Source organism: Globicephala melas, chromosome 17 (genome assembly GCF_963455315.2).
Source record: "Globicephala melas chromosome 17, mGloMel1.2, whole genome shotgun sequence".
Lineage (NCBI taxonomy): Eukaryota > Metazoa > Chordata > Mammalia > Artiodactyla > Delphinidae > Globicephala > Globicephala melas.
In genome coordinates, this window is record NC_083330.1 from 4,442,013 (window position 1) to 4,467,268 (window position 25,256).

Here is a 25,256-nt window from a genome sequence, read left to right on the forward strand (position 1 = left end):
CAAGTGAACAGCCACAGCCTTTTGGCTGAAGTAAAGAGGCCACAATCTGGATTAACTTTCCCAAATAACCTACGCTTTGAGCCTCACCTAGTTACCTGGAAACCATCTTGGTCTCTGTCAGACTTCCCTCTCCGGGCCCCATTTGTCCTTTCCACGCAGATCTTTCATGTTTCTCCGGACACGGGGAAAACTGTGGCCCGAGGTGTAGGCTAAAATCAGCACAAGTACCGTGTCACGTTACCCTCGAAGACCCCCGCCTCTCACAATGGTGGAGCAAATCTCTACGTCTTCACTTACACACTGGATGAAACGTTTGGTTGCATTTCAGTGTTACATTGTACAAATAAGATTTCTCTAGACCCTGGGGCCCCACCTAACATAGGAACACATGCACACCACGAGAGGGGCACCAAGGTGAGCCGATTCATATTCCCTGCTCTGCTCTCTGCTGAGCTTTCCCAAGTTCATTCAGTGGAATCGCCTTCATTATTTAGATAGGTGTCTTTTTCCCCTCTTTCTTTTAATAGAATTTGTGCACTTAAGATCTCTTTTTCTCAGTCTCCATCTTTGCAGTGGGAAGATTCCCTGTTCTGTTGCCTAAGATCATGTAGCTGGAGTGCAGCTCAGCCCTAGTTGAGTATGCTAATATATAAAGTGTTCGTCTCCCATTTTAAAATAGAGCATTTGGATGGCATTTGGCCAATTAGTGGTATGATCTACTTTTAGATACCACATTAGGATAAAGTAAAACTTGTTTTGTTATGATAAAGCAGGTTTTCTCTAAGACCTACAATCAGAGAGCTTGAAAGGATCTTCCAGTTCAGTGGATTTCAGACTTTTAACAGCAGAACGTTTTCATTAAATGAACTTCCCCACAGAGTCCCAGGGTGTAAATCCAGTCATGACTGAAGTACCTGTGGAGGGCCTGAAGACCTACCTCTCATCTCCCGTGTTAATAGCTCCTAAAATAACTCCACGGGTCATCATTTTAAATCCACTGATCGAGTGCAGCAGTGCTGCAGATGGGGAATGCGGAAATGTAGACATTTTCCCCGGGGCTGCCCTGCTGTGTTCCCTCGTGCGTCCTCAGTACTGTGCCCAGTACCCAGCGAGAGGAGGTGCTCCGCGGAGGGAGCTGAGGGAGCAGTTGGGTGGACAGCGGCCAGCAGAGCCAGACTAGGGCTTGTTCTTGGTTCTTAGTTGGCTGTTTTCTCACAAGTCCATATTCCCATCAGTTCCTTTGTTTTTCCTTTTATTTTTCTTCCCCTTAAAAACTCACATTGACACACCTTTACTTCGTGCAAGTCATGTAATAACTTTGGGTCTCAGGTTCCTTTTCATTAAGATGAGGGGGATGAAAGCTGCGTCTAAATTTTCTCTGAAACTAAGCTAAAGTAACAGTGCTGTGTGTAGGAGAGCAAGCTGCAGAAGAGGAAGAGGGCGGTCGTTCCCAGGGCGCTGCAGAGTCCTGTGACAGCAAAGACGTAGGCCCAGATGAAAGTGAACTTGATTCTGAGGCTGAACTCATGAGAAGCATGGGACTGCCACTTCAGTTTGGTAGTGTGTCTGCACATAAGAATTTTGAGGTAAGTATTAGTTTACTTTGCTTGTTTCTGTTTCTTAGTTTTCTTTGTAAAATATCACGTGGAATCTTTTTATCCCAAATCTAATGCATTCATGAATCAGGGCACTTCACCTCTTCTTAAATGTACGTACGTATTTATAAGTTAACGAAAACTGCAAGTTGTGATATGTCCCATGTGTGGTTGTTCCTCCTCTTGGAAACGTAGATAGTAAGATTCACTTGTTGGTGTAACTGAAACCCAGGTTGGGGGGTTGAGGGTATTCTGTTTAATTTAATGTCAAAATAGATTTAGATTCTACCTCCTATAGTTTCTGAAGTGTAATTTATATTCAAGTTATTGACCTTTGTAGGCCTCTATGAATACTAGAAACAAAGTTAAAAGAAAAAAGAAAAAGAAAAAGCATCAGAAGAAGTACTTGGATGAAATTAAGAGAGAATCTTGGAGACGAGAATGTGAGGAAGGTGACATTTTGGCCTCAGATGATCCATCTTCATCTGAGAATGAGAACACCAGAAGGTATGAACTTCAAACCAAAAAAGACATTGACGGTGAGAATCTTCCTGCTGAAAATACATTACCTCCAAAGCTGGAAATTACAGAGCTCTGGGAGAAGTACTGGAAGGAATACGGGGGGGAACTGCTGTGGCAAAGCTGGCAAGAAAAGCATGCAGGTCAGACGCCGTGCTCAGAGCCCTGGAACGTCCCTAATACAAAGGCAGAATGGGAGCAGCATTATAGCCAGCTGTACTGGTATTATTTGGAACAGTTTCAGTATTGGGAAGCTCAGGGTTGGACTTTTGAAGCTTCACAAAGCTGTGATACAGATACTTGTGGGTCTAAAACAGAAGTTGACAACAAGAAAGACGAAAATCGCACGAAAGCAGATGAACTTTCTTCTGCATCTTCATCAGTGGGTAGCGAAAGCTCTAGTTCAGGTGATAAAGATCATAATGAAATTCTTGATGGACTTAGTAATATAAGCCTGAATTCAGAGGAAGTAGAACAGAGCCGATCAGATCCCTCTGTGAGTTGTGACGGACGTCAGCGTGAAGTGAACAGCAGAAGAGAATGCCCTGCTTCGGGCCAAAGTGAACCATGTAATGGAGGAACCAAGGAAAGCAGCTTGTCTGGGAACAGAAGCACAAGCCAACCAGCTCAGGGTAAGATTGGCCAAGATTCATCCTGCTGAGTAATGGTTACCAAAATTAGTCTATTTAGCAAAATAGCTAACACTAATCCTTTATGGTAGAGTTAAATAATGCCAGCTACATTTTATGGTGTAATAGTGAAATGATCTAATCCATCTTACTTTTATGTTACAAGTTATTATCCTTTTATGTAAATAAAAAGAATATTTGCATAGGGTTCTCAAAAGTATCACTCGTTCCTCTTGCACCTTGGTGGCCAGTGAATTCCAACTTGGAAATCCATTAAGAAATCTAGTTTTAGAGTGAGCTTGGAATGTCCAGGTTTCTCTGGAGCAACTAAGTTTATAGGAGACGTGCTAAAGAGTAGCTGTGAGCATACATTTGCTGTTAGGCAAATCTGAATGGGGGTTGTGTCTGGAATTCGTTCAGGACAAGTGCAGTCTTGCTCTATAGAGAGTCTCAACAGGGCATAAGATTATTTTGTAACTGAACGGATTGATTTCAGGATTCTCATCAAATATCCAGGATAGGGAACTTGGTTGACTCCTGCCTGAGTGATTAAGAAATAATTGTTGAGCAGACTGGTGCCACTGTCGGGACTAAAGAAAGCCAGTGAGAGGTGTGCTAGGAGAAGCTAGAGTAGGCAGATAAGAAGGCTTTTGTGAGGAGAAGGGGACCATCAACTGGTGCAGCAGAAAAGTGGGAGAGGAGGACGTTTTTATAACCTGAACTCCTGAAACCCACTGACTTGTTGTCTTGGCATCCTTGATGTTTGGTGCTGGAAAAGTCTGGTTCATAGCAACTTTCTTCTCAGCCTCATTCATATGTGTAAAGCAAAAGGTTTCGGCTTTTTACTTAACAAGTGGGTTTGCTTTGCTCCTCTCAGGTCACTGACCTTACTTCATCCTACAGTTTCCTTTAGAGAGTTACTAATGAGCTTCTCTGTCCTCTTACAATGGAACTTACTTCAGTATGGTGTTCTCATTCCTTTCTATTTTGCTGTTATTTTCATCCTTTTTTAATGTGGGTATTTTATGTTAGTCTTTTGATAAGTCCTGTTCTTATTTTGACCAGAAACCTTGGAGTGTGTATGTTGGTCAGTAAGTGCTTCCTGTCCCTCCTGTTGATCACGTCCCTTAGCTTCCTTTGTTAGACACAGTAAACCTCACAGTCTCTGCCTTCGTGTTGCCTGTTTTCTCAGGCGTGTGTGTAGACTGCTCCCGTTGCGTGTTCCCGTAGTGAGGTGTGTAATTAGACGTTTCTGCAGTTGGCTCCAGTGTGACCGCCCTCGGGATCAATTTGAGAATTCCAGGCTTTCATTTGTTTTGGATCCTCCTTGAGACCAAAACGTAAGGCATACACTGCATCTCCCCATATGTACGTGTTCCACTGTTTGTGGCTGGGGTCTCCTGAAATAGCCTGTCCTCGCAACACTAGAGCTCCCGCTGTCTCCAGGGTAGACCCCTCTCCACTTCTGGTCCCACCCAGCCACCTGGCTCCAGTCCGAAGGAATACAGAACACAGACACGTGCCTCAGCGGAGCCACCGCAGGTTATAATCACTCTTTGTAAATGGTGGTGTTTGTCTTTCTGTTACTTCCATTATTACTTTAAGAGCTATATTAGAGGCAGTTAGATGTATTTGCTTCTTAATAAAGAGAAGTTACTTTTAATCAAATGTGATCATGCCATTTTTAGAGTCATTTAGATTAGAATCCCATCAAAATGTGGTAGCTAACAGCTATCACAGAGGTAACTTTGTGGATTAATTTGTACAGATTTAGACAGCTGTGAGGAAAAAGTAGTTTTATCGTTCACTTTTTTTTTTTTTTTTTTTTTGGCTGCACCTCAATGCTTGAGGGATCTTAATTCCCCAACCAGGGATCGAACCTGGACCACAGCAGTGAAGGCATGAAAGCTCCGAGTCTTAACCACTAGACCGCCAGGGAATTCCCTGTAGTCCACTTTCTAAGTAGTTAGGTCATGGAAACTTTTAGACCTGAATAGACCGAGCTGCACACTCTGCACGTGGATGCGTGGAATAGATAGATGTGGTCTAGCATCAGTTCATTGCAGGAGAGGCCCCGGCGTACTTTGATTGCCTTTGCAAATGACAAGAGTTGTCAAACCAAGGGCGGAAATCAACTGCAGTACCTCTACCTCTTTAGATTCACAAGAGTCATCAGAAGCAAACACAGTCAAAGACAGCCCACGCCTCATCGGCACTGATGGAGATGAGAGTGGCGAAGATCCCCCTGAGCAGAAGCCAAGCAAACTCAAGCGGAGGCAAGTCTCACACTGCGTCTCTGTGCAGAACGTGTCAGCAAGCGTTAGAGGCTCAGTAGCTTAGTACATAAAAGCGGGCCTCTGCCGTGTGCCTTCCAAACGGTATATGTTGCTTGTTAACGCCTCTGGTTCCTACTAGTCCCTAGAGGCAGAGGCTCTGTGTGCACTGATATTCTTGGGCCCTTGTACGTTCTTGTGGGTCCTCCATAAACGTTCAGTGAGCTTAACGTAATTTGCAAGAGTTATTTCTCATCGTTTGCATTTGTTGCTGTTGCCCAGGTAGTAGGGATCACTAGAAGGTATCCCCCAAAGGTGGGGATTACTGAGTTACTTATATCACAACCTTCTTAACAATATTTTCTCTTTTGTAATTTTCTTGGTTGGGTTGATACTTCTCAAATGTTTCCTTGTTTGTTTTTAAGGAAAACCTCTAGAGATATCACCTAGGAGATTAGTTAAGGCTGCAGGTTAACTGGTGTTTTCCCGAAAGAAAAGGGGGAAATTTATATTTGTTCAGGAATAGAGATACTACTTGACGTGGTTTAAGATTTGAGCGCTTATTACTGTGTCCCGGACACTGCTAGGGAATTTATCTCATTTGCAAAATCCTGATTCAAGTACTCTTCTTCCTGTCTTCCTGGGTTGTGACCTGTGGTTGATTGTTGTGGTGGGAAAGTCTGCATGGGTTGACTGTATGTACCTTTTAATACTTGCCTGAACTGGTGGGCTCTGGAGATAATGACTTACCACTGTTGGCTTTGTTTATCTGTTTAGCCATGAACAGGACATCGATGAAAACCCAGATTCAGACTTTGATGTCGACGGTTCCCTTCTAGGATTCAAGCACGGCTCAGGACAAAAGTAATTTTCCATAAATGCCGTTGTCGTCCAGAAATCTTAACCACTTCAGCTATCCTAAAGCTCTCTGATACTCAGATAGCGAATAATGGTGATGTATTTCATAACATTTGAGGTGTTACAATTAAAACACTAACCCCTCTTGCTAGTAAGAATTGTAGAGCTATCACTGTACATTTGATATATTCACATGTATTAGCTCAGTTGCACTTCATAGCAATCTGATGTTTTTATTCTACAAAATTGTAATCATTTCTGTGTACTTCAGCCATATAGTCATTTAAGGCTAGAGTTCATAAAAGTTAATAATATAAAGGGTTTTCCTGATAACTGCCACATTTAAATCCCTGGCAGAATTTATTTCTACCCACACATAATTTTATTGAGAAATTACTTAGGTAGCTCTTGCTGGTATATACTCATAGAGATTTATTCTGTTACCTGGAATTTAACTATTCTTCTATTTTAGAGCACCCAATTTCACTTAAAAGAGAAGGATAAGATACACTTTTTATAAAGAAGTTTATAATATAGGTAGAAGATAACAACTGACATTTAAAACCAAACTGTTCAGAGTTTGTTTATAAGTGCTAAATTATATATTACACTGTTGGTCCCTAATAGTCCATAAGAGAGGCAATTAGTGAGGCTTAATAGAGTCAGCGAAGGCTTCATAGCAGACATATATCTTTTAGGACTGGAAAAATTCAGATGGTTAGATCAGCAGGTTCTCTAATTATTTTAGTAATGGGGGGTTTGCTTCTTAGGTTAGTTCATATTGATTTAAGAATCTAGTGGCCACTTTTAAGACAATTTGAACATATCCACATACGTGTTAAAAGAGCTTTGGCATCACCTCACTGTGAGAAAAAATTATATTTCCCCAACATGCATTGGGGTTATAGTTTCCTGCTGTTTTTTTTAATTACATTTTACAATGTAATTTCTCCTTTCTGTTATCTGTAAGATATGTTGATATTCCCACCTTTGGTGTTTCACATTTACTTGGGAATTAACATACAAGCTAGACCTTAAAAAGTCCTCTGCATTTTTCACTTTATTTCCTAATTTCCATAATTTAAAAAAATGAAATTAAAATAGTGGCTGCTAATAGGAAAATAGTGAAAACTGTTAGTTTTCTTGTCTTTACATATAAGGAAGCAGATTCTTAGACCCTGAGGTTTGAGTCCACTTCTTTTGCTTTGGTCACAGATATGGTGGAATTTCAAATGTCAGTCACCGGAGGGTCAGGTATCTGCACAAGAATGTGAAGTACAAGGCAAAGTACTTGGACATGAGAAGACAGATCGATATGAAACACAAACACATCTTCTTCACTGAGGAGCCAGGAAAAACTCTTCTCAAGAAAAGCAAAACTCTGAGTAAGGTATGTATAAGCTTTGCTTTGTATTTACAAATAGAGTCTCATTTTTGTGACCTTTGACTCCTTAAAGTTTCTGTTTGCAAACAGGAACCCTGTTTCTACCCAGATATAAAGGTACCTAAAATTCTTTTCCATTTGCTTCCTAAAGGCTTATCCTGTGTGAACTAAATTTGAAAAAAGGGTAATTGGGGCTGATATGAGAGGGGGATGTTTTGAAAGCTACACAGGAGTAGTGTATGGAACAATGAATAGGTGGAATCGCCCTGTGTGTAGTAACAGCTCGTCTGTTTCAGGCTAAGGGGGATCCCGGAAGTCCAATTTCTGATGCAGCGTTTATTGAAAGGCGTAATCTTGAGGTCTTCTAGAGTTGATCGATCAGACTTTGCACTATCGAGTTCATCCAAATGGCACGAGCCTCAAGGCTAGTTTAGTGATTCACATTGTTAACTGGGGTATTTATATCCCCTCTCTTAGACTTCGTTGTACCTGCCTTCTGTGTACCTGGAAAACAAAAGTAATTTGAATTACTTTTGTTCGGTTTGATGAGTGATCCTTCTTCATTATAAGAAAACAGCCCCATCCAGTGAGCAGAATTTTCTATCTGTCACCTCTCCAGCAGCTCTATAGAGCAATGGAACAAAGTCTCAGGTCCCGTGATGACTTTGTTTTACCCTTAGCGTACGTTATCCTTCCTTAACGTCACCGTTTTTCCAGAACATGCTACAAATTTATAGCTGGTCTTATTTTTATTATATTTCAGATTGGTTGGTTACTGGTCATATTTTAATATTTTAGTGGCCCTGGTTATATCTGGAACAAATTTCCCAGTATCAGTTCAGTCAGTCCGACGGGCCTTTTTATAATGTGTTGGATGTGATAATTCCCATACATTCATCTGTAGCTGAAGAGCAGAAACATAACTGCCGCGTAATTGCCGAGGAAGAAAGTTAAAGTGACTGTTGTGTTCTTAGGCGTCCCATTGATATACAGGCACAGTCCCCTCAAAGGAAGATTCTGAGCCGTGGTCCATGTCCATCTTCTGTTACTCTTGTCCTCACTTCCTGACTCTTAGGAAGGTCATGAAGATCTATTATGAAGCATATTCTTGTCACAGAAGGTTGCAAGGAAGTATGTATCATCCGACCTTGAGCCTTGTTAACATTTCAGAGAAGAAACTTAGTTCTTGGAATCATTTTACTGGCTCTACTGCTTCACTAGAAGGCAGCTCGCATTCTTTTCAAGATAGCACTGCTTTTACAGATTGGCACTAAATCTTCGTAGAGTTCATCTTCGATGCTGAGTACCATGCAACATAGATTGTATAGCTGGGGCCATTACAGAAAATTCTATATAATTTGAAAAGCTAAAAGCAATGGCTCAACAACAGGTAAGTACATTTGTAATGGTAATATATATTACGGTTATATTGTTAGAAGACTTAATGGAAAGTTACTGGCACAGTAGAGCTTTATCCTCTTAGTGTTAATTGCTAACAGGAAGGTCATAATCTTGTGTTTAAGCTGATGGTTTTTTTTCCTTTTAAAGAGCTCTTTAATAAGGTCATGGTACATCCAGACAACAAAGTGTAATTAGGTTGGAATTACTTATTCACATTAGCTTGTGTGATACAGTGTACTTATCAGAGCTAATACTGTGACACAGCTTGTCAAGTCACAAATGGTAAAGCAGGTGGAAATATTCTGTGTAATTGCCAATTAATTCATGCTTGTAACATCTTAAAATTTCAGGTAGAAAAATTCCTAAAATGGGTTAATGAACCAATGGACGAGGAAGCATCGCAGGAGGCAGTTTCTCATAACAATGTGCAAGATACGTGCACAAGCAGTGGTTCAGAGGAACAAGAAGTGTCTGTTGAAAAAGGGGATGGCCCACTGGAGACGAGTGAGCCGGAGCCTGGAAAGCGTCGTGCCGTGTCCCCAGCTGGGGAAGTGGGAACAGAGAAAACTGACAGGGACAGCACAGCAGCAGCAGTGCCAGATGAGGGAGACTGCCCCGCCCAGGCTGCACCAGACCGTCTTCAGGAAGAAGCCGAAGGTGAGGCTAGATGTGCTCCCGCTCGCTAACGGACTTCAGTTCCTTGTTTTAAGTATGTTTTTCCCTCGTTATCACTTACGAATCATCTATACCTAAGGATTCACTGCTGTTTATTCGTAAGTTGAAGGAAGGCGTATTTAGTATAAATGTGCTGATGGCCGTGGTTTCGCACCCAGAGCATCCTTGGCTGAGCAAGCATGATAAAAGAAAAGAGCAAAGAGTAGGGGGAGCTGTTTGAGCACCTCCGTCTGTGCCATTAAGACTGGTCTCTGCCGCCACCACTCTGTTCCCTGGGCTAAAGGTGCCAGTCCCTTTGATTCCTGTTGAAATCTAGTATTGCCCTGATTTTCTTTTGGATAATTGTTTTGTTCTTGTTGTTTTTTTGTGGTGATGGTGGTTGGTAGTGATGTTTGTTTTTTAGATGGTACATTGACATAAAAAAGTATTTACAGTAGTTGGCTATGATGAATGAAGAACAGTGTAGCATTTTCACTTTATGCCCTTTTGTAGTATTTGAATTTATTTTATAATAGTTATACTCAGTGGAACATTATGGCTTTTATAAGGCAGGAATTTTCATTTGACATAGTATTCATTTTTACTGATGAATTATTTCAGACTGGCCCTAATGAAACAATTATACTTGTGATGCTTTCTTATTTAGTATTGAGCAAAATACCTTATTTGAGTCTTGATTTTTTTTTTCCCGTGTGTGTGTGTAAACCTGTGATCTTTGTATTATATATTTCTTTGCCTTTCTAAACAGCATACTTAAGGTAGTTTAATATTTTTATTGCCATTGTACAACTGATGTTCACGTGGCACTTGGAGAGTTCTGAAATGAGAATCCTTATTCTCCTTTAATCTGTAAAGTAGCCCATTGAGATAGGTGAAATCATCCCTGTTCTATAAATAAGTAAAGCTTAGAGAAAATAAGAAATTCGCCCGACATCACCCAGCCAGTAAGTGGCAAAGCTAGAACTTGGTACCAAGTTGTGTGATTTCTAAATCCCATTTTTCCACCCTACCCTAGCTCCCTAAGCACCACTTGTCACGAGGCTGGTGTTCTCACCTGGGGTGATACCACCATCTCGGGTATTTGGAAGATGGGTTAGGTCGATCTGGGGGATTCTGGCATTTCGTACTTTAGATTACTTAATGTTAAGTCCTGTACAGGATGGTCTTGCACAATAAGGAGTTTTTGACTCAAAATCTTAGTGTCTCCTCTCTTGAGGAGCTCACTGCACTTGGCTATTGACGGCACCTTTTGCTGTTTGCACTGATCAGATGACCGTATTAGGACACAGTCCTTTGTTTGAGGACCGTTTCAATGTTTACTTTAATGTTTATTATTTGTCAGCATCAATTCTTGTCATCATACTTGGGTATGACAGCACTCCTGTCTTTCTAAGTTGCTGCATCTAATCTGCTCAGAACTGAAACCAAATAACCAAACAAATAAAAATCATTTATCTAAGAAAAAGTCAATGTGAATGAATGAGATCCTTTTCCATTGAATGGAGCTAGTGACCCCGGTTTCAATTTCTCAGAGCCTGTAGGACTCGTAGGTCATGGCTAGGTTCAGAGGATTGATGTGTCTGAGAGTTAGAGCTTAATCAGTCCTTGGGAGCTTTTGTGTTAAAGAAGGGAAGGGAAATGCTTGAATTTCCATAATTCACCCACTAAAGCAACTTTATCTAAGAAACACTTATGTAATAACTTTTATACCTATAATAGTACCTCTCCACATCTCCTAACAATCCTGTGAAGTAAGTAGCTGAAATGCTACCCATTCATTCATTCTTTTTGAGGAATTAAAAATTGGAACTTAGAGAGCCTGGGTTACTTTTCCAAGCTCAAGGAGCCAAGAAGTGGCAAAATGGAGGCTATAACCTGAAGCCAGTGCGTTTCCAGGTGCCTTCCACCCTCCGGCGTGTGGCTGCATACGTGTGCTGGAGCACAGTCCCAAACTGTAGCTATTTGCCTTGGCCACGCTTTAGATAAATGCACCTGTGACTTCCTCTTTCTATAGTGAGCATCTGTATTATTTCTATTTTTTTATTGTAGCTGAAAATAAAAAGAAGAAGAAGAAGAAGAAGAAAAGCAAGAACAGAAAGGGGATTGGTCTGCCTGCTGAGATCACTGCTGTGCCCGGGCTGGCAAAGTACTGGGCCCAGAGATACAGGCTCTTCTCTCGCTTCGACGACGGGATTAAATTAGACAGAGGTAAGGTGTATATGTAATTTTTAACTTCATTTTGAAATAATTTCAAACTTACAGAAAAGTTGCAAGAATAGGAAGAAATTTTCATGTCCCCTTTATTCAGATTGAGCTGTTTTTAACATTTTGCCACATTTGCTTTGTCATCCTCTGTATGCATGTATGTAGGTATGTTTTCTGATCCAGTGGCCCCTGCCCCTTAGTGCTTTGGTGTGCATTTTCTAAGAACACTGATATTTTTATGTCACAATGATAAAGTTACAAATTTCACATTGGTACAATATCATAATCAACAAATCAGTACTCTAGTTTCATCAATTATACTAATCATGTCCTTTATAGCATTCTTTTTCTTCCAGTATAGGGTCAGGTATCACATTTATTTTCATGTTCCTTTAGTTTCCCTTAATCTGGGATAGTTCCTGAGCTGCTTTGTCTTTTAGGACTTCGACATTTTCCAGAGAGCAGCTGCCGGTTATTTTCTACAGTGTCTCTCAATTTGGGTACATATGTGTTTTTTAAACTTCAGACTCGGGTTTAATCTGTATTTTTTGCATCTTAGGATAGATAGCAAAAGCAATTGATAGATTATTAAACAGAACATCTGATGTGCAGAAAGATGTAAGTAGATGAATTAACACTGGAAAATTCGAATTCTTTTTCAAGTTTTCCTACCATGACCTTGAAGAGCTAACTTAAACTCAGTTGCGCAAACTGAGGCTTGCTTTCATGCTGGGGCTATACCTAAACATTGGTCTTTATTTAAACTGTCCAAATCAGGAGGTATTGATCTGTGTGGAGTTTCAGGGCTTCTCTGAGCCTCTTAAAATTACTTGTAAAATGTTTTGTATCAGGCAGAGTACATAAGAGTTTGTTGGGGAAATAAGACTGGAGAAAAGCTTTTAATTCTATAAAAGGAATTTATGTTTTTATTCTTCCAGCAATGAGGAGCCATTTAAAGTTTTGATGAAGAAAGGGAACAGGAAAATCGGTGCATCATTTTGTTCAGAAAAATATCTTTCTGAAAAACGTAAATTCCTTCTCTTGGGAAAGAAGGAGGGCAGTGTCATTTTTTTCTGTGGAGCGGACATGGGACCTCATTTCTGAAAGTGATGAAGGCTCTGCTGAGCCTACAGCTCTGCAGTCTTGCTGTCACTTCCTCGCTTTTCTGACCCTTCAGACACGTGCAGATTTTGCTAAGTGTCCCGTACAGATGCAGTTCACTGCTTCCCCTCCAGGAATTAAATAATTAGGAACCTCGGTGACGTTTGGGGAGTTGGTCAATTAAAATAGCTAACTTTCCATTTTCCATGATAGGTAGTCAGTTGTTAATACTTCAGCCAGAAAAATCAGAATTGCATTCAGTTGTTGGAGGGATATTGCAAAAGAATCAGGCAAGAATTGAGGTGGTTGTTTCTGTGGAAATTGGGTCTGGGAATGATACTGCCCCTTTTATAACAAGATCCTTAGACCTTTTCCTTCAAACTAGATAATACATAATTTTTTGAAAAGAGAAACTGAGTATTTTCTCTTAAGCATTTAGTGTATAATCATGTTTGCTGTGTTTGTGTTTGCCTTGGCTTCTTGCCACCGAATGTCATAACAGAAACCCCCTCCCTTCGCAGAGGGCTGGTTTTCCGTTACACCCGAGAAGATCGCTGAGCACATCGCCGGCAGGGTCAGCCAGTCCTTCCAGTGTGACACCGTAGTCGACGCGTTTTGTGGAGTTGGAGGAAATACCATTCAGTTTGCCTTAACAGGAAAGAGAGGTAAGTGGTCATCAGCAGTTTATTCATTAATTAATTTCCCTTTATTCAGTAAAGGCTTCATTTTGCTTCAGCCTATCTCTACTAAGATTTAATCATTGATAATTTAATGCCAAATATTTAACAATAATAATTAACATATATTAAGCATATACTTTGTATACTGGTTTAAGTGCTTAATATGTATTTATTTAGTCAGCGATCTTGTGATATGTCTCTTTTACTACTATCTGTGTTTCACAAATAAACCAAGAAATAAAAGATGAAGCAACTTGCCCAAGATCACACAGACACAGCTTGGCGGAGCCAAGATTATAGCATATTATATAAAACTAAAAATATGAAAATGGGAGACTGTTCTTTGGAAGAAGAGAAGAGTAGGCAGGGACTCCCAGCTCTGCCCCTCACCATCTGGCTGACCTTGGACATCCTTTAGCCTTAACTGAAAGGAGACATTAAATTGAGAGAACCTCTGTGATACCTTTCAGCTCTGACATCCTAAGACACTAAGAACCTTTTAAATATTGGACTGTCCTCATGGTTGTTTGACTTCAGAATCACAAGAAAGAAAACCTCTGTTAAACTACTGATGTATCAGTATATATCTGCTAAGAGCTGTGTCAAGTAGGCAGAACATGTGCTGTTCCCAGGGGAAAGAAGGCTTTATGAAACTGGACAGTCTGTCCAAATTGACTTAGCGGAGTCGGGAAGCCAGGGCTTTTACTTGGCTTTCTCTGTATCTGATATCCCCTTTCTTTCTCAGTTCTTTTTGAAATGTAGTATAATGTGATATTTTAGAGATAGCAGCTGTTAAGTCATACTCTGAAGATGCTTTTTTTCACCAATGTCTTTATATATAAAGCTCCCATTTCAGTAGATTTCAGTTGTCTTATTGATTTATATAAAGTCCTTTATGTTAACTAGGAAAACATACGATTCTGGAAAGCATAATATAGGAGCTAGGAAATGATGAAAGGCAGCTCCACATTGATTTTAAGACCAGTGCTGATGGACTGTGGCCTCATGCAGTCACTCCGGTGCTCCGGAGCATCGTGACCTGTGCTGTCTGTGTGTGGTCTCCTGAGAGACTGGATGAAAGCTGTTTTCACATTTACTGGAATAGTAGTTACTTTCTTGTTTTTCCTGAATTTACTACTTTCTCTTAAAGTTCTTCTCTGCCTTTGCCAGATAAGCCATTCCTATGAGCTCAAATCAGTGTTTATTGCATGGAAATGATTTTTTCCTCCAAAGTTGTAAAATCTGTCTTCATTTGGCATTGTACTGTAACATGAATTAAAATATCTACCCTCTGATAAAACAGCAGATAGATCTGGAAATTGTTTCAGAATATTACAGAAACAGTCCATATTGTAGTTTTGTATTTCTACGAATACAGATCTGTTGCCAAGGCCCTCTGTAGCTTAGTGCACATTTGGTAAAGGAAAATGTCTAATGTGGGTCCCAAGCTAAAGAAGACCGCTTCTGCCCGACTCCATCACAGCCCCATCACTCACACCTGCAGATCTCCAGCCCCTGGGAAGAAAAGGAGGCACACCCAGACTCCACCCCTGCCGGGTGCAGCCTGTGAGCCGGAAGCTCAGGAGTCCTCAGTGTACTCACAGCGTGCTGTCCCGGGACCTTCTACCCGAAGCAGTAGGAGCTCACAGATGCTCTGACAGTCGTGGTGGGTGCTGCCCTAGTGTGGGCGAGCTGACTCCACTGGGGCAGGGAGTTCAAAGTACAGTTGTGTGTGTGTGTGTGTGTGTGTACACACATATGCATGTAATCAATTACTCTTTACACACACACACACACACACACACACTTGACCCTTGAACAATGCAGGGCTTAGGGGCACTGACGCTGCACGCCCCCACGTCAGAGATCCGAGCGTAACATGGTCGGCTCTCTGTACCTGACGTTCTGCATCCGCAGATTCAACCCCCCGCAGATCACGTGGTCCTGTCCTACACGTCTAGTAAGAGCAACCCACCTATAAGTGGACCTGTGCAGTTGCAACCCGTGTTGTTCAAGGGTCAGCTGTACACATGCGCGCATGTGCATACACATGAGAAAATGGCGTGTGCAGTCGGCACGATCCCTTTGTGTCAGACCGATTTCCACCCACATAGCTGCTGTCTATGCAGGTTCTCAACTGAATGGTTAGAGAATTCCCAGAGTTTGCATTTTGCTGTTAAATTTTTTTTTCCCCCTTTATATGAATTCCAGTGTCTCTGTATCAGGTCTGCCCATTAGGACTTCTGTAATGATGGGAATGTATCTGCACTGCCCAGCATGGTAGCCACTAGCCACATGTGGCCATCGAGCAATTGAAATTTGGCTGCGTGACTGAGGAGCTAAATTCTTAATAGTATTTAATTGGCATCGATTTAAAGGTAATATCCACATGTGGCTAGTGGCCACCATTATCGGACAGCACAGTTCTACGTAGTATCTACCAACATCTGTCAGCACTTCCTTCACGTGCTAGATTGAGTTGCTTGCACTCTCTTAGGCCTGACAACAAAGACGGCCTCCGAGGGGAGCGCAGATGAAAACTTGACAACTAACTGAATACATTTGGTGTTGAAAGTCATTTTTTTCTGTTGAATTTTTGCTATTGTCAGTATATCTTTGCATCTGTCTCTATACTATAAATGTAGCAGATTAAGCAGCTTAAAAAGGACATTTTTCTCTTTTATAAATATGAATTTTTTTTTTAGAACAGAAAAAAGTGTTGCAGATGCATGATTTTGCAACATGACTGGTGCTTATATTCACTGTTCAAGTGATTTATTTAGTGCATTATTTCTCAAAAGCATTAACAAATTTTGAAACCAGTATTTTCTGGAATGCAGTTGTTTCCTTGACAACCATGGTGTATGTATCAGGATTCCACTTAGCCCTTGCAGGTATAAAATATTGCCACTAACATCCTGGTGCACGTACAGGTGCACCTGAGTAATTTACTGCAAGACACGAGTGCGCCAGAATTAACTTAGGTTTGTGTTGCTAATTACGAAATTGCAATAAATTAAATGAAAGCCCGTGTGGTGAAAACATAACATCTGTTCCCTCTACCTAAAATGTCTCATTACACGTCACCAGCAGATGTTTTTACATCTCTTCTTCATAAGTTGGCTATATCGGTTTGTCAGAATGTGTTTTATTTTGCCTTTCAGTAGAAGTTGTCAAGTTTGGCTTCCTTTGGAAGTTGCCTCATTTTGAGGAAATTGGTCTTATCTGAAATCTTTTATAGGCTTTCCATGCAGCCATCGCCTTCCCAAGGGTTTGCCGCTCGGCTGTCCACAGCACAGAGCACGGTGTTGACCACAGACCGGGTTCAGTGGGTGCTGGGTGGCCACCGTCACTACTTGCCTCGGCCCAGTGGGCTGACTGACTGAGGCAGCTCTGAAGGCCACACCCTTCAGTCACATTTTCTTGGTACCACACAAGTGAATCTTTCTAGTTGTGATCAAAGTGTTTAATTCTTTCTCTCATATATATGGCCTAACCTCCCTTTAAAAAGTCTTTTAAAAAGGGTCTTGCACAGAAAATAAACCGACTGCTCAGAAGATGAACTAGTCTATATAACCAATAATCAGCATCATTTAACTCATCTTTCTTGTTCCCACTTTAGTGATCGCCGTTGATATTGATCCTGTTAAGATCGATCTCGCTCGCCATAATGCAGAAATTTACGGGGTAGCGGACAAGATTGAGTTCATCTGTGGAGACTTCCTGCAGCTGGCTTCTCATTTAAAGGCTGACGTCGTGTTTCTCAGCCCGCCTTGGGGAGGACCAGACTACGCCACCGCCGAGATCTTTGACATCAGCACCATGATGTCCCCTGATGGATATCCTTCGGAAGCCCTTAGAGTTTCCTCAAGCAGTGGTTGTGGAGAGGAAGGGTGTGTGTGTGTGTGTGTGTGTGTGTGTAAGACATTAGTGAAGAGGAGAGCTAGCAGCTAATAGCACTTGATAGATTCCAGTTTGTTTTGCATAAAAATTAACTGGTGAGTGATCTCCAAAAGTTACGTTGTATTTATGTAACTGCGAGGTTATGTTTCCATTGGTTGCTCTCCAGTTGTACCATTACAAAACAAGAACTAAAAGGCATTAATTGCGTGGAATTATTGTCTGGAAATGGGGGTTTCCTCAAGACCTGTCCCTAGAGTCTGGGTGACTATCCCCTAACTTTTCTTCAGCTCACACTGACTTGAATCCTCTGTGTCTCCAAAGTTTCCCTGTTACTCTTCCAGGACGCTGAAGCAAACCCTTGTTTCATAAAGAATACCATTTCTTATTTGTCCCTTTCTCTGTCTCTACTCCCCAGAGGAGTCAGGTATGACTCTAACAGGAATTGTGTTTTAAATTGCTAAGTAAAATTTAGAAAAATACAGTGGACAGAGTTACTTGTCTTTACTCTTTACTAGAAAGGGGGGTATTGTGCTTTCCTATTCTTCCTGTTGTCACAAAACCCAGGAAATGGCCAAAAGAAAGAATGTGTGTCTCCGGCTCTTGGTTTCCTACCACTAGGATAATTGAATAAATAGATTTAACCTCTAATCCCTGACCCATCAGGGACAGTATGCTACTTCATTCTCTTTTAGGTCCCATTAGAGGGTATTGTTACATATCGGAGTACATTTGGGTTATGATGTAGTAAGTGAAGAATATATCTCTGATCAGAAATTAACTACTGTTTTTGTTACTTTTCCTTAACTACTGTCCACCTTTGAAATTTTCAGACTTTCCCAGAAGATCACAAATAATATCATTTATTTTCTTCCAAGAAATGCTAATATCGACCAGGTAAGCCATTACTGAAGAACTTCTATGAGCCTCTTGTGTGACTGTTACAGAGGTTGGACCGAAAAAGATACAGGGTCTTTCTTTACTTGAGAACATGTTTATGAGAGGTCCCTGACTTTTTGACTATTATTAGAAAACTGGAAGTGCTTAGCAGTTAAGTCCATGCCTGTTTCATCCTGTTCGTCTCCACGGCTCCTGGCCTGCATAAACATAAACAGAGCACTCTGGGCTTTTCATTCCGTGTCCTGAAAGGATGAATGTGTTGTGTTTCACATGTGCACGCCTAGCCTAGCCGAGATCTCTTTACTGCAGCCTACCTTGAGAACAGGTTTTAGGTATTCCTCAGAATGGCAGCCTAGATAGAAATCCACAGACAAATAAAACCTCCATGTGTCCAGGAACAGTTTTAACCATAGGACACTTGACTAACATTCAGATGTCCTTGTTGCGTTCTTATCATAAACATTTATTTTAAACATGTTGGGTTTTTTCCCTAGAATAATAACTGCCTCACAAAGATTTGATGATGTCTTTATTTCATGCTTTTGTTGGTGTTTTTTATAAGCACTCATTACATGTCTGCTTTGTGCGAAGCATTCTACTGAAAACCTTTTGTCTTTGATATTTCAATTTACTCCGGTGCTGCTGGGCGCCGGTTTCTCCTTTCTCTCCCGTTTGGTACTTGAGAGCCAGCTCTGTCACTGAGCTTTGTTCATGCTTTGTTCTGGAGACATTATCTCCATTATCTGTTCAACTATGTTCTCACCATCTTTTTTCCTTTTTCGGGACATCTGTTACGTGGATCTTAGTCTCCCATAACTGTATTTTCTGGTGTTTTGTCTCCTTTTTCCTTCTGGGAGATTACCTCAGTCTGGTCTTCATTGCTCACATATATAAATTCTCTCTATCCCATCTATTGTGTTTTTTATATTCTTTACACCTAATGTTTCTGCATTGTGTTCTGTTTTCTTCTTTTGCACTCGAATATTTTTATTATTGTAAGAAGTTTAAATCATGAATCTTTTTTATCCTTTCTGCGTTTGATATAATTTCTAGGCCTGTTTGCTTTTCTTCCATGAAGTACTCGTGGTCCTCAGATGTCTTGTTTTAGTGCCTATTGGCTATTCTCGAGTAATGCAAAAGGAGAAAGGCCAGGCCAGAATCCAGTGAGTGTCAGACCTCGCTGCCCTTTAGAATCATTGGGCATTTGTAAAAAACTGACTCTCCGAGCCCCATCCCCGAAATCGATCTAACCAGTTTCTTAAGCTTCCTGGGTCATTCTGATGTGCATCCTGGGTTGCGAACCGCCATCTAAGGCTGTGTGGACCCCAGTGGCCACCTGCAGGGGTGGCGGTGGGTGAGCTCTGGGGTTGCTAACCCGCCAGCTCAGGACTGCAGTTGGGGAGGAGGCTGGGCAAAAGCAGCGATTGAAGGCTGTACTCCTTCACCACAGAGTGTCCGGCATCAGCCCGAGGATGTCTGGAGAGCAGGGTGGGAGGGGGCAGCTGCCAGGGCCGGGTCCCCACCTGCTTCTCGCAGCTTCTCACGTCAGAGCTTCTCTTCAGCCACCCTCGCTTTCCAGCTATAGCTCTGCAGGCACGGCACAGACGCTGTTGAGCTGAGGCCAGGGCGATGGGCGGGGAAGAGCGAGAGCAGAATTTCACGTTCCTTGTGTTCCTTCCTCCTGTTTTCAATTCCCACAGCCACTGCCTCCTGCCCCCGGCCAGAGGCACTGCCCTCTGTCCTACGCAAGTTCTCGTTCTCTCTCTCTCTCTGTCTCTCTCCCCCTCTCTCTCCCCCTCCCTCCCTCCCTCTCTCTCTCGAGCCACCCCAGGTCTCTCCATAGGTTTCTTTTGTTTGGTGGTTTCCCTCTGTTGTGTCTCCAGACCTGTCTTACAAGAGCCAGCAGGCGCGCTAGTTCAGCACCTTCTCCGGATTACAAGCTAGTGATAGCGCAACCTTCTCCTAAGCAAGGCAGAGATTAAAACGCTGGCTTTCTGCCGGATGACTTCAGGAAAGGCCCGGGATGATACATACAGCGGATAAACCAGACTTTAAGCTAAAGCAGACTTGGCTGGAGGAGTGGAGGAGAAGGTGTGGCCAGAACATCAGTGACGCGGAAGTGGGAGTATGTGGCTAATGTTCCGGTGATGGGCTGGAAAAAGAGGCGCTGAGAGTCAGACCCGAGTTTCGTCTCAGCCCTGCCACTTGTTGGTGGTGGTTTTGAAGAACAAATGAAATAAGGGATAAAGCATTTTTCACAGTGCGTCTAGCCCATAAACCCTCAAAAAGTCGTGTGTCTGTTACTTAGAAGATCCTGTCATAAAGTTATCGTGGAAAGAATGTAAACATTACTAAGATTCTGAAGAGGACCAATAGATGTCATGCTTTCTCTAGAGGAGAGAATAGACAGCTTTGATATTTGTAAAATGGGGGCTTCCCTGGCGGTCCGCTGGTTAGGGCTCTGCGCTTCCAATGCAGGGGGCGCGGGTTCGATCCCTGGTCGGGGAGCTAAGTTCCCGCAAGCTGTGCGGCACGGCCCCCACAAAAAAAAATGTGGTTTTTTTTTGTAAAATGACAGGATTTAATTTATAAACACACATCCCAGATTATAGATTTTTTTTCTCTTCCTCCTCTCAGAAAGCAGTAATACTTGTATTGGATGTACTCTTATTTTAATGTGTTACACTTTCCCGTCTTTGGTTCATCTGCTTAGTCTTTGGAACACTGGGTCTCTCTCAGATCTGGCTGCAAATTAAATCACCTGAGCGGCTTTTTTGTTTTTTTAATTGTGGTAAAATATACATGACAAAATTTACCGTAAGTCATTTTTTTTTTTTTGCGGTACGCGGGCCTCTCACTGTTGTGGCCTCTCCCGTTGCGGAGCACAGGCTCCGGACGCGCAGGCTCAGCGGCCATGGCTCACGGGCCCAGCCGCTCCGCGGCATGTGGGATCTTCCCGGACCAGGGCACGAACCCGCGTCCCCTGCATCGGCAGGCGGACTCTCAACCACTGCGCCACCAGGGAAGCCCTACCGTAAGTCATTTTTAAGCACACAGTCCATGGTGTTAAATACATTCATGTTGTTGTACAGCCATCACCACCGTCCGTCTCAGGACCTTTTCATCTGCTGAAACTGCAACTCTGCACCCATTGTACTCTAACTGCCCATCCCTCCACTACCTGCCCCTGACACCCACCATTCTACTCTGAGTCTATAAATTTGACTACTCATGCATACCTCATGCTTACATAGCTCATGTGTGTGGAATCGTACAATATCTGTCCTTTTGTGTCTGGCTTACTTCACTCAGTGTAATGTCCTTAAGGTTCATCCATGTTATAACACGTGTCAGAATTTCCTTTATTTTTAAGGCTAAGTAGCATTCTGTTGTCAGCGTACACTGCATTTCGTTTAGCCATTCATCCGTCCACGGACGTTTAGGGTCCATGGTCCACCTTTTGACTGTGGATAAGGCTGCTGTGAACATGGGTGTAGAGATATCTAGTCAAGTCCCTGCACTCAGTTCACTTGGTTATAGATTCAGAAGTGGAATTGCTGGATCACATGGTAATTCTAGTTTTAGGTTTTTGAGGAATCACCTTACCGTTCTCCACAGCAGCTGAACGATTTTACATTCCCACCAGCAGTTCCCAAGAGTTCTGATTTCTCCACAATCTCAGTAACATTTGTTACTTTCTGTTTGTTGTTGTTGTTCGGTAATAGCCATCCTAATGGGCGTGAAGTGGTATCTCATTGTGCTTTTGACTTGCATTTTCCTAAGGACAAGTGATGTTGACCATCTTTTCATGTGCGTATCTTCTGAGTATTAATCCATTATCGGCTATATGCTTCACCAGTATTTTCTCTCATCCCATGGGTTGCCTCTTTAGTTTTTTTTTGGCCACGCCGAGCAGCTTGTGGGATCTTAGTTCCCCGACCAGGGATCGAACCCCGACCCTCGGCAGTGAAAGTGCGGAGTCCTAACCACTGGACCGCCAGGGAACTCCCTCTTTACTCCCTTAATAGTGCTCTCTAATGCACGAAAGTTTTTAATTTTGATGAAGTTCAGCTTATCTGATTTTTTTGTGTGTTGCCTGTGCTTTTGATGTCATATCCAAGAAATTATTGCCAAATGCAATGTCTTGAAGATTTTCCCCTGTGTTTTCTTCTAAGAGTTTTACAGTCACAGCAGAGTAGCTTTTTTAAACTACTGAGACTCAGGTCTACTGAGAAAGGTTGTCTCTAATTTATTTTCTGGGATGAGACCCAAGCATAATTTTTTAAACCCCCCACGTGATTGTCATGTGCTGCCAGAGTTGAGATTCTCTGGGTTAAAAGAAAAGGAAATAGAATTAACGAGTCTGAGCCCCTGCTCTGAGTTAGCAGGGGCTGCTCTTAGATCTTACCCATGAGCCATTGCATCTAAACATTAGGTCTCTCAAATACTTTGTGCTGCTACAAGACAAAAGAAAAAGCACTATCCCCTTGCTTTTTGCATTTTTATATCAAATTGAATATTAAACCTAATATCTGCTACTCATATGACTCAGATCTGCGTTCTAGATTCCCAGATAAGGCTGAGCCTATTCCATAATTCTCTTTTTCTCGTATGTAAATATTATGCATCAAGAAAAGAAAAAAAAATGTAAAAAGAAAAAAGATATCATGCATCATAACTAGTCTCATGAAAGGCTAGATGATCCTTATATTAAACATTAGACGGGCATATTTGGGTACTTGAATGACAATAGGAAATTCACTATTTTTTGCGAAAGTTCAAGCGAGCACATTTTTTTCTAGTTAAATTAACACTTGCCCAAGGAGAAAGTTAACTTTTTTCCCTTCGTTTTGGTTTACTTCGCACCCCCGCCAGAATTCTGGCTTGTAGTGCATTCACATTTTCTGCCTCTAGAGGGAGTAACGACACTAGAGAATAATGAAAGTCAAAAAGAAAACTTAAGATTTCAAGCACATTATATTGGTATTGAATTTAGATCAAATTACAGTGGGAGATCACCTTTTCTTTTTATAATAAAATGAAGACAGCCTATCCATATGTAGGATTTCTTAAATGAGAGAAGAGACGGTGCTCCAAGATTTAGAAAGAGCAGAGGAGCAGAGGAGCGTTTAGAAGATCACAGCCACCTGAACTGACAAATGGGTTGTTGGGTTCTAAAAGTTTACGAATCTCTGCTGTTTGAGACTCAGCCTACATTCTTCTCATGGAAATGCCTATAGAGAACAGTTAAGTTCCCATCCAGGGAGATCTGTACTCTGGATAACATTTATGTTTAGGGTAGTTAAGCTGACTGTGGACTCAGTACAAATATAAGTTATCTTATAATCTTTCCATATAAGTAACAAGTCTCATTGTTTTCAGGATCTAGTAAAATATTTTTCCAGGTCGCCTTTTTCCTCAGCCTCTTATTCCCTTCCTCTGTTTGGGGTTCATTCCAGGACATGTGTGTCCCTTGTTATGCAGACTCTCACTGTCAAACTCAGGCTCTTTGGAGGCAAGGTATATCTCACTCATTGAAATCACTGTCGATGGAGTGCGGGATTATTGTATATTTTCTGCTTGACGCCTGTATCTTGCTGTGTTTTCCTTCATTTCTTTCCTTTGACAGCCATAGATTTGCAGCCGGTACTAGCTTTGGGTTTACCATGCTTTCCAAACATGAGAATCTTCTCTTTTAAGTGGTAAATGTATACAATGTGGATAGAGGTTTGAGCAGAGTAGAATGCTTAGTCTCCACAAAGAAGCCACACGGCAACGATTGTCAGACACCGTGTTTGTATGAAAGCCCTGCGGGTGGAACGTCTAACAGGAGGTGTCCTGTCTCCCAGACAGACCTGGGAACAGAGAGAGGAGTGGCTCCTGGTCAGTTTGTTATAGTGCCTCCTTATCCTTGTTTTTTTTGTTTTTTGTTTTTTTCATCCTTATCTTTGTTTGATTTCGTAACTCTTAAAATGTGATGACTCAGAAAAGTGAGAGCCTTTGTACTTTTCAAGTCAAGTTAATTTAAGTTACTTTTCCCTATAACTTGTTCATACCAGTACAGAGGGCAGGGCAACACTCAGCATCATCCCTAAGGGCTGTGTTGAGAAAATTAACCAGGGCCTTCCTGGCACCTGTCTAGTAGGCATGCTCCACCCTTCCATGACTTCCCCGATACGCTTCATGATAACAGGCCAGACCACACCTATTTCATTGCCTGATAGAGCAGGAAAATATTTACAGATTAACCCAACACTGTAGGTAAAACTTATCCTGCGATTATTTAAGTTGTATCTTTAAGTGTGGAAATTGACATTAGATTTCATCCAGAGACATTTCTAGTCAGCAGAATTCTTGAGGCTCCCATCAGAGCCAACACACAGTGTCTAGGAAGTGTCACAGTCATCGCACTTCTAATGGTTTATTTTGTGAGATAGGGAGGGAGGACTTATTTATAGGGAACACTTCTAAAACTTACCATATAAAAGAGTACAATTAGATGCATTTGAATAGTTAAAACTATTTATAGTTATGGAAACTATTAGGTAATTTTGTTATTTGGGGAAACACTTTAAATATAACAAAATTCGGTTCATTAGCATTTTTAGTGTTTGATTTTTGGCTGAATACAATAAAAGTTTACCACTAATTTCTTTGCAAATATTAGTTCTAAGCTATTATAGCAATCTGCTTATTCAATAAAAGGAAAATTGGGGCCTGACCAGTTTCTAAATATTAAGCTTGATAAGAAATTGGGTCAAATTGCTCTAAATGAAATTTCCATAGTAGAAATCTGGTCTGATGGCAGCACGTTCATGTAGCCAAAACTATATCCATATGGTAAATGTGATAAAATCACCCCAACAGTTGGAGGTCCCTTAAACTCCAGGTGTGGACCCCAGAAGCAGGAGACAACAGAAAGAGGGCTGAGAGCTAGACTGCGCTTCTGGTACATGTGGGAGTAGTAACTCTGAAACTGCTTTCCCTGAAAATGCCCAGCCTTTAAAACTCAGGGCACTCACCCTACAGAACTACATTCATCCTGCAAAGGACTGCCCCCTGCATTTAGATACAACATAGGAGCCTTGTCGTAGTGGCATGCGTACTTAGAGTTTGCAGCGTGCCCTGCGCGTTCC

At 41.7% G+C, this 25,256-nt stretch overlaps 1 protein-coding gene across 1 annotated transcript in view; it reads left to right on the forward strand.

Moving 5' to 3' along the window:
* The window catches only part of TGS1 (trimethylguanosine synthase 1), a 37,912-nt gene that overhangs the window by 5,397 nt on the left and 7,259 nt on the right, over positions 1-25,256 (forward strand). The window contains exons 3-12 of the mRNA XM_030859737.3: positions 1,414-1,586; positions 1,936-2,746; positions 4,902-5,019; positions 5,794-5,880; positions 7,090-7,264; positions 9,010-9,316; positions 11,384-11,542; positions 13,162-13,305; positions 16,943-17,159; positions 18,039-18,117. Of these exons, the coding sequence (XP_030715597.2) occupies positions 1,414-1,586; positions 1,936-2,746; positions 4,902-5,019; positions 5,794-5,880; positions 7,090-7,264; positions 9,010-9,316; positions 11,384-11,542; positions 13,162-13,305; positions 16,943-17,159; positions 18,039-18,117 (2,270 nt within the window). The remainder of the gene's footprint in view (positions 1-1,413; positions 1,587-1,935; positions 2,747-4,901; positions 5,020-5,793; positions 5,881-7,089; positions 7,265-9,009; positions 9,317-11,383; positions 11,543-13,161; positions 13,306-16,942; positions 17,160-18,038; positions 18,118-25,256) is intronic.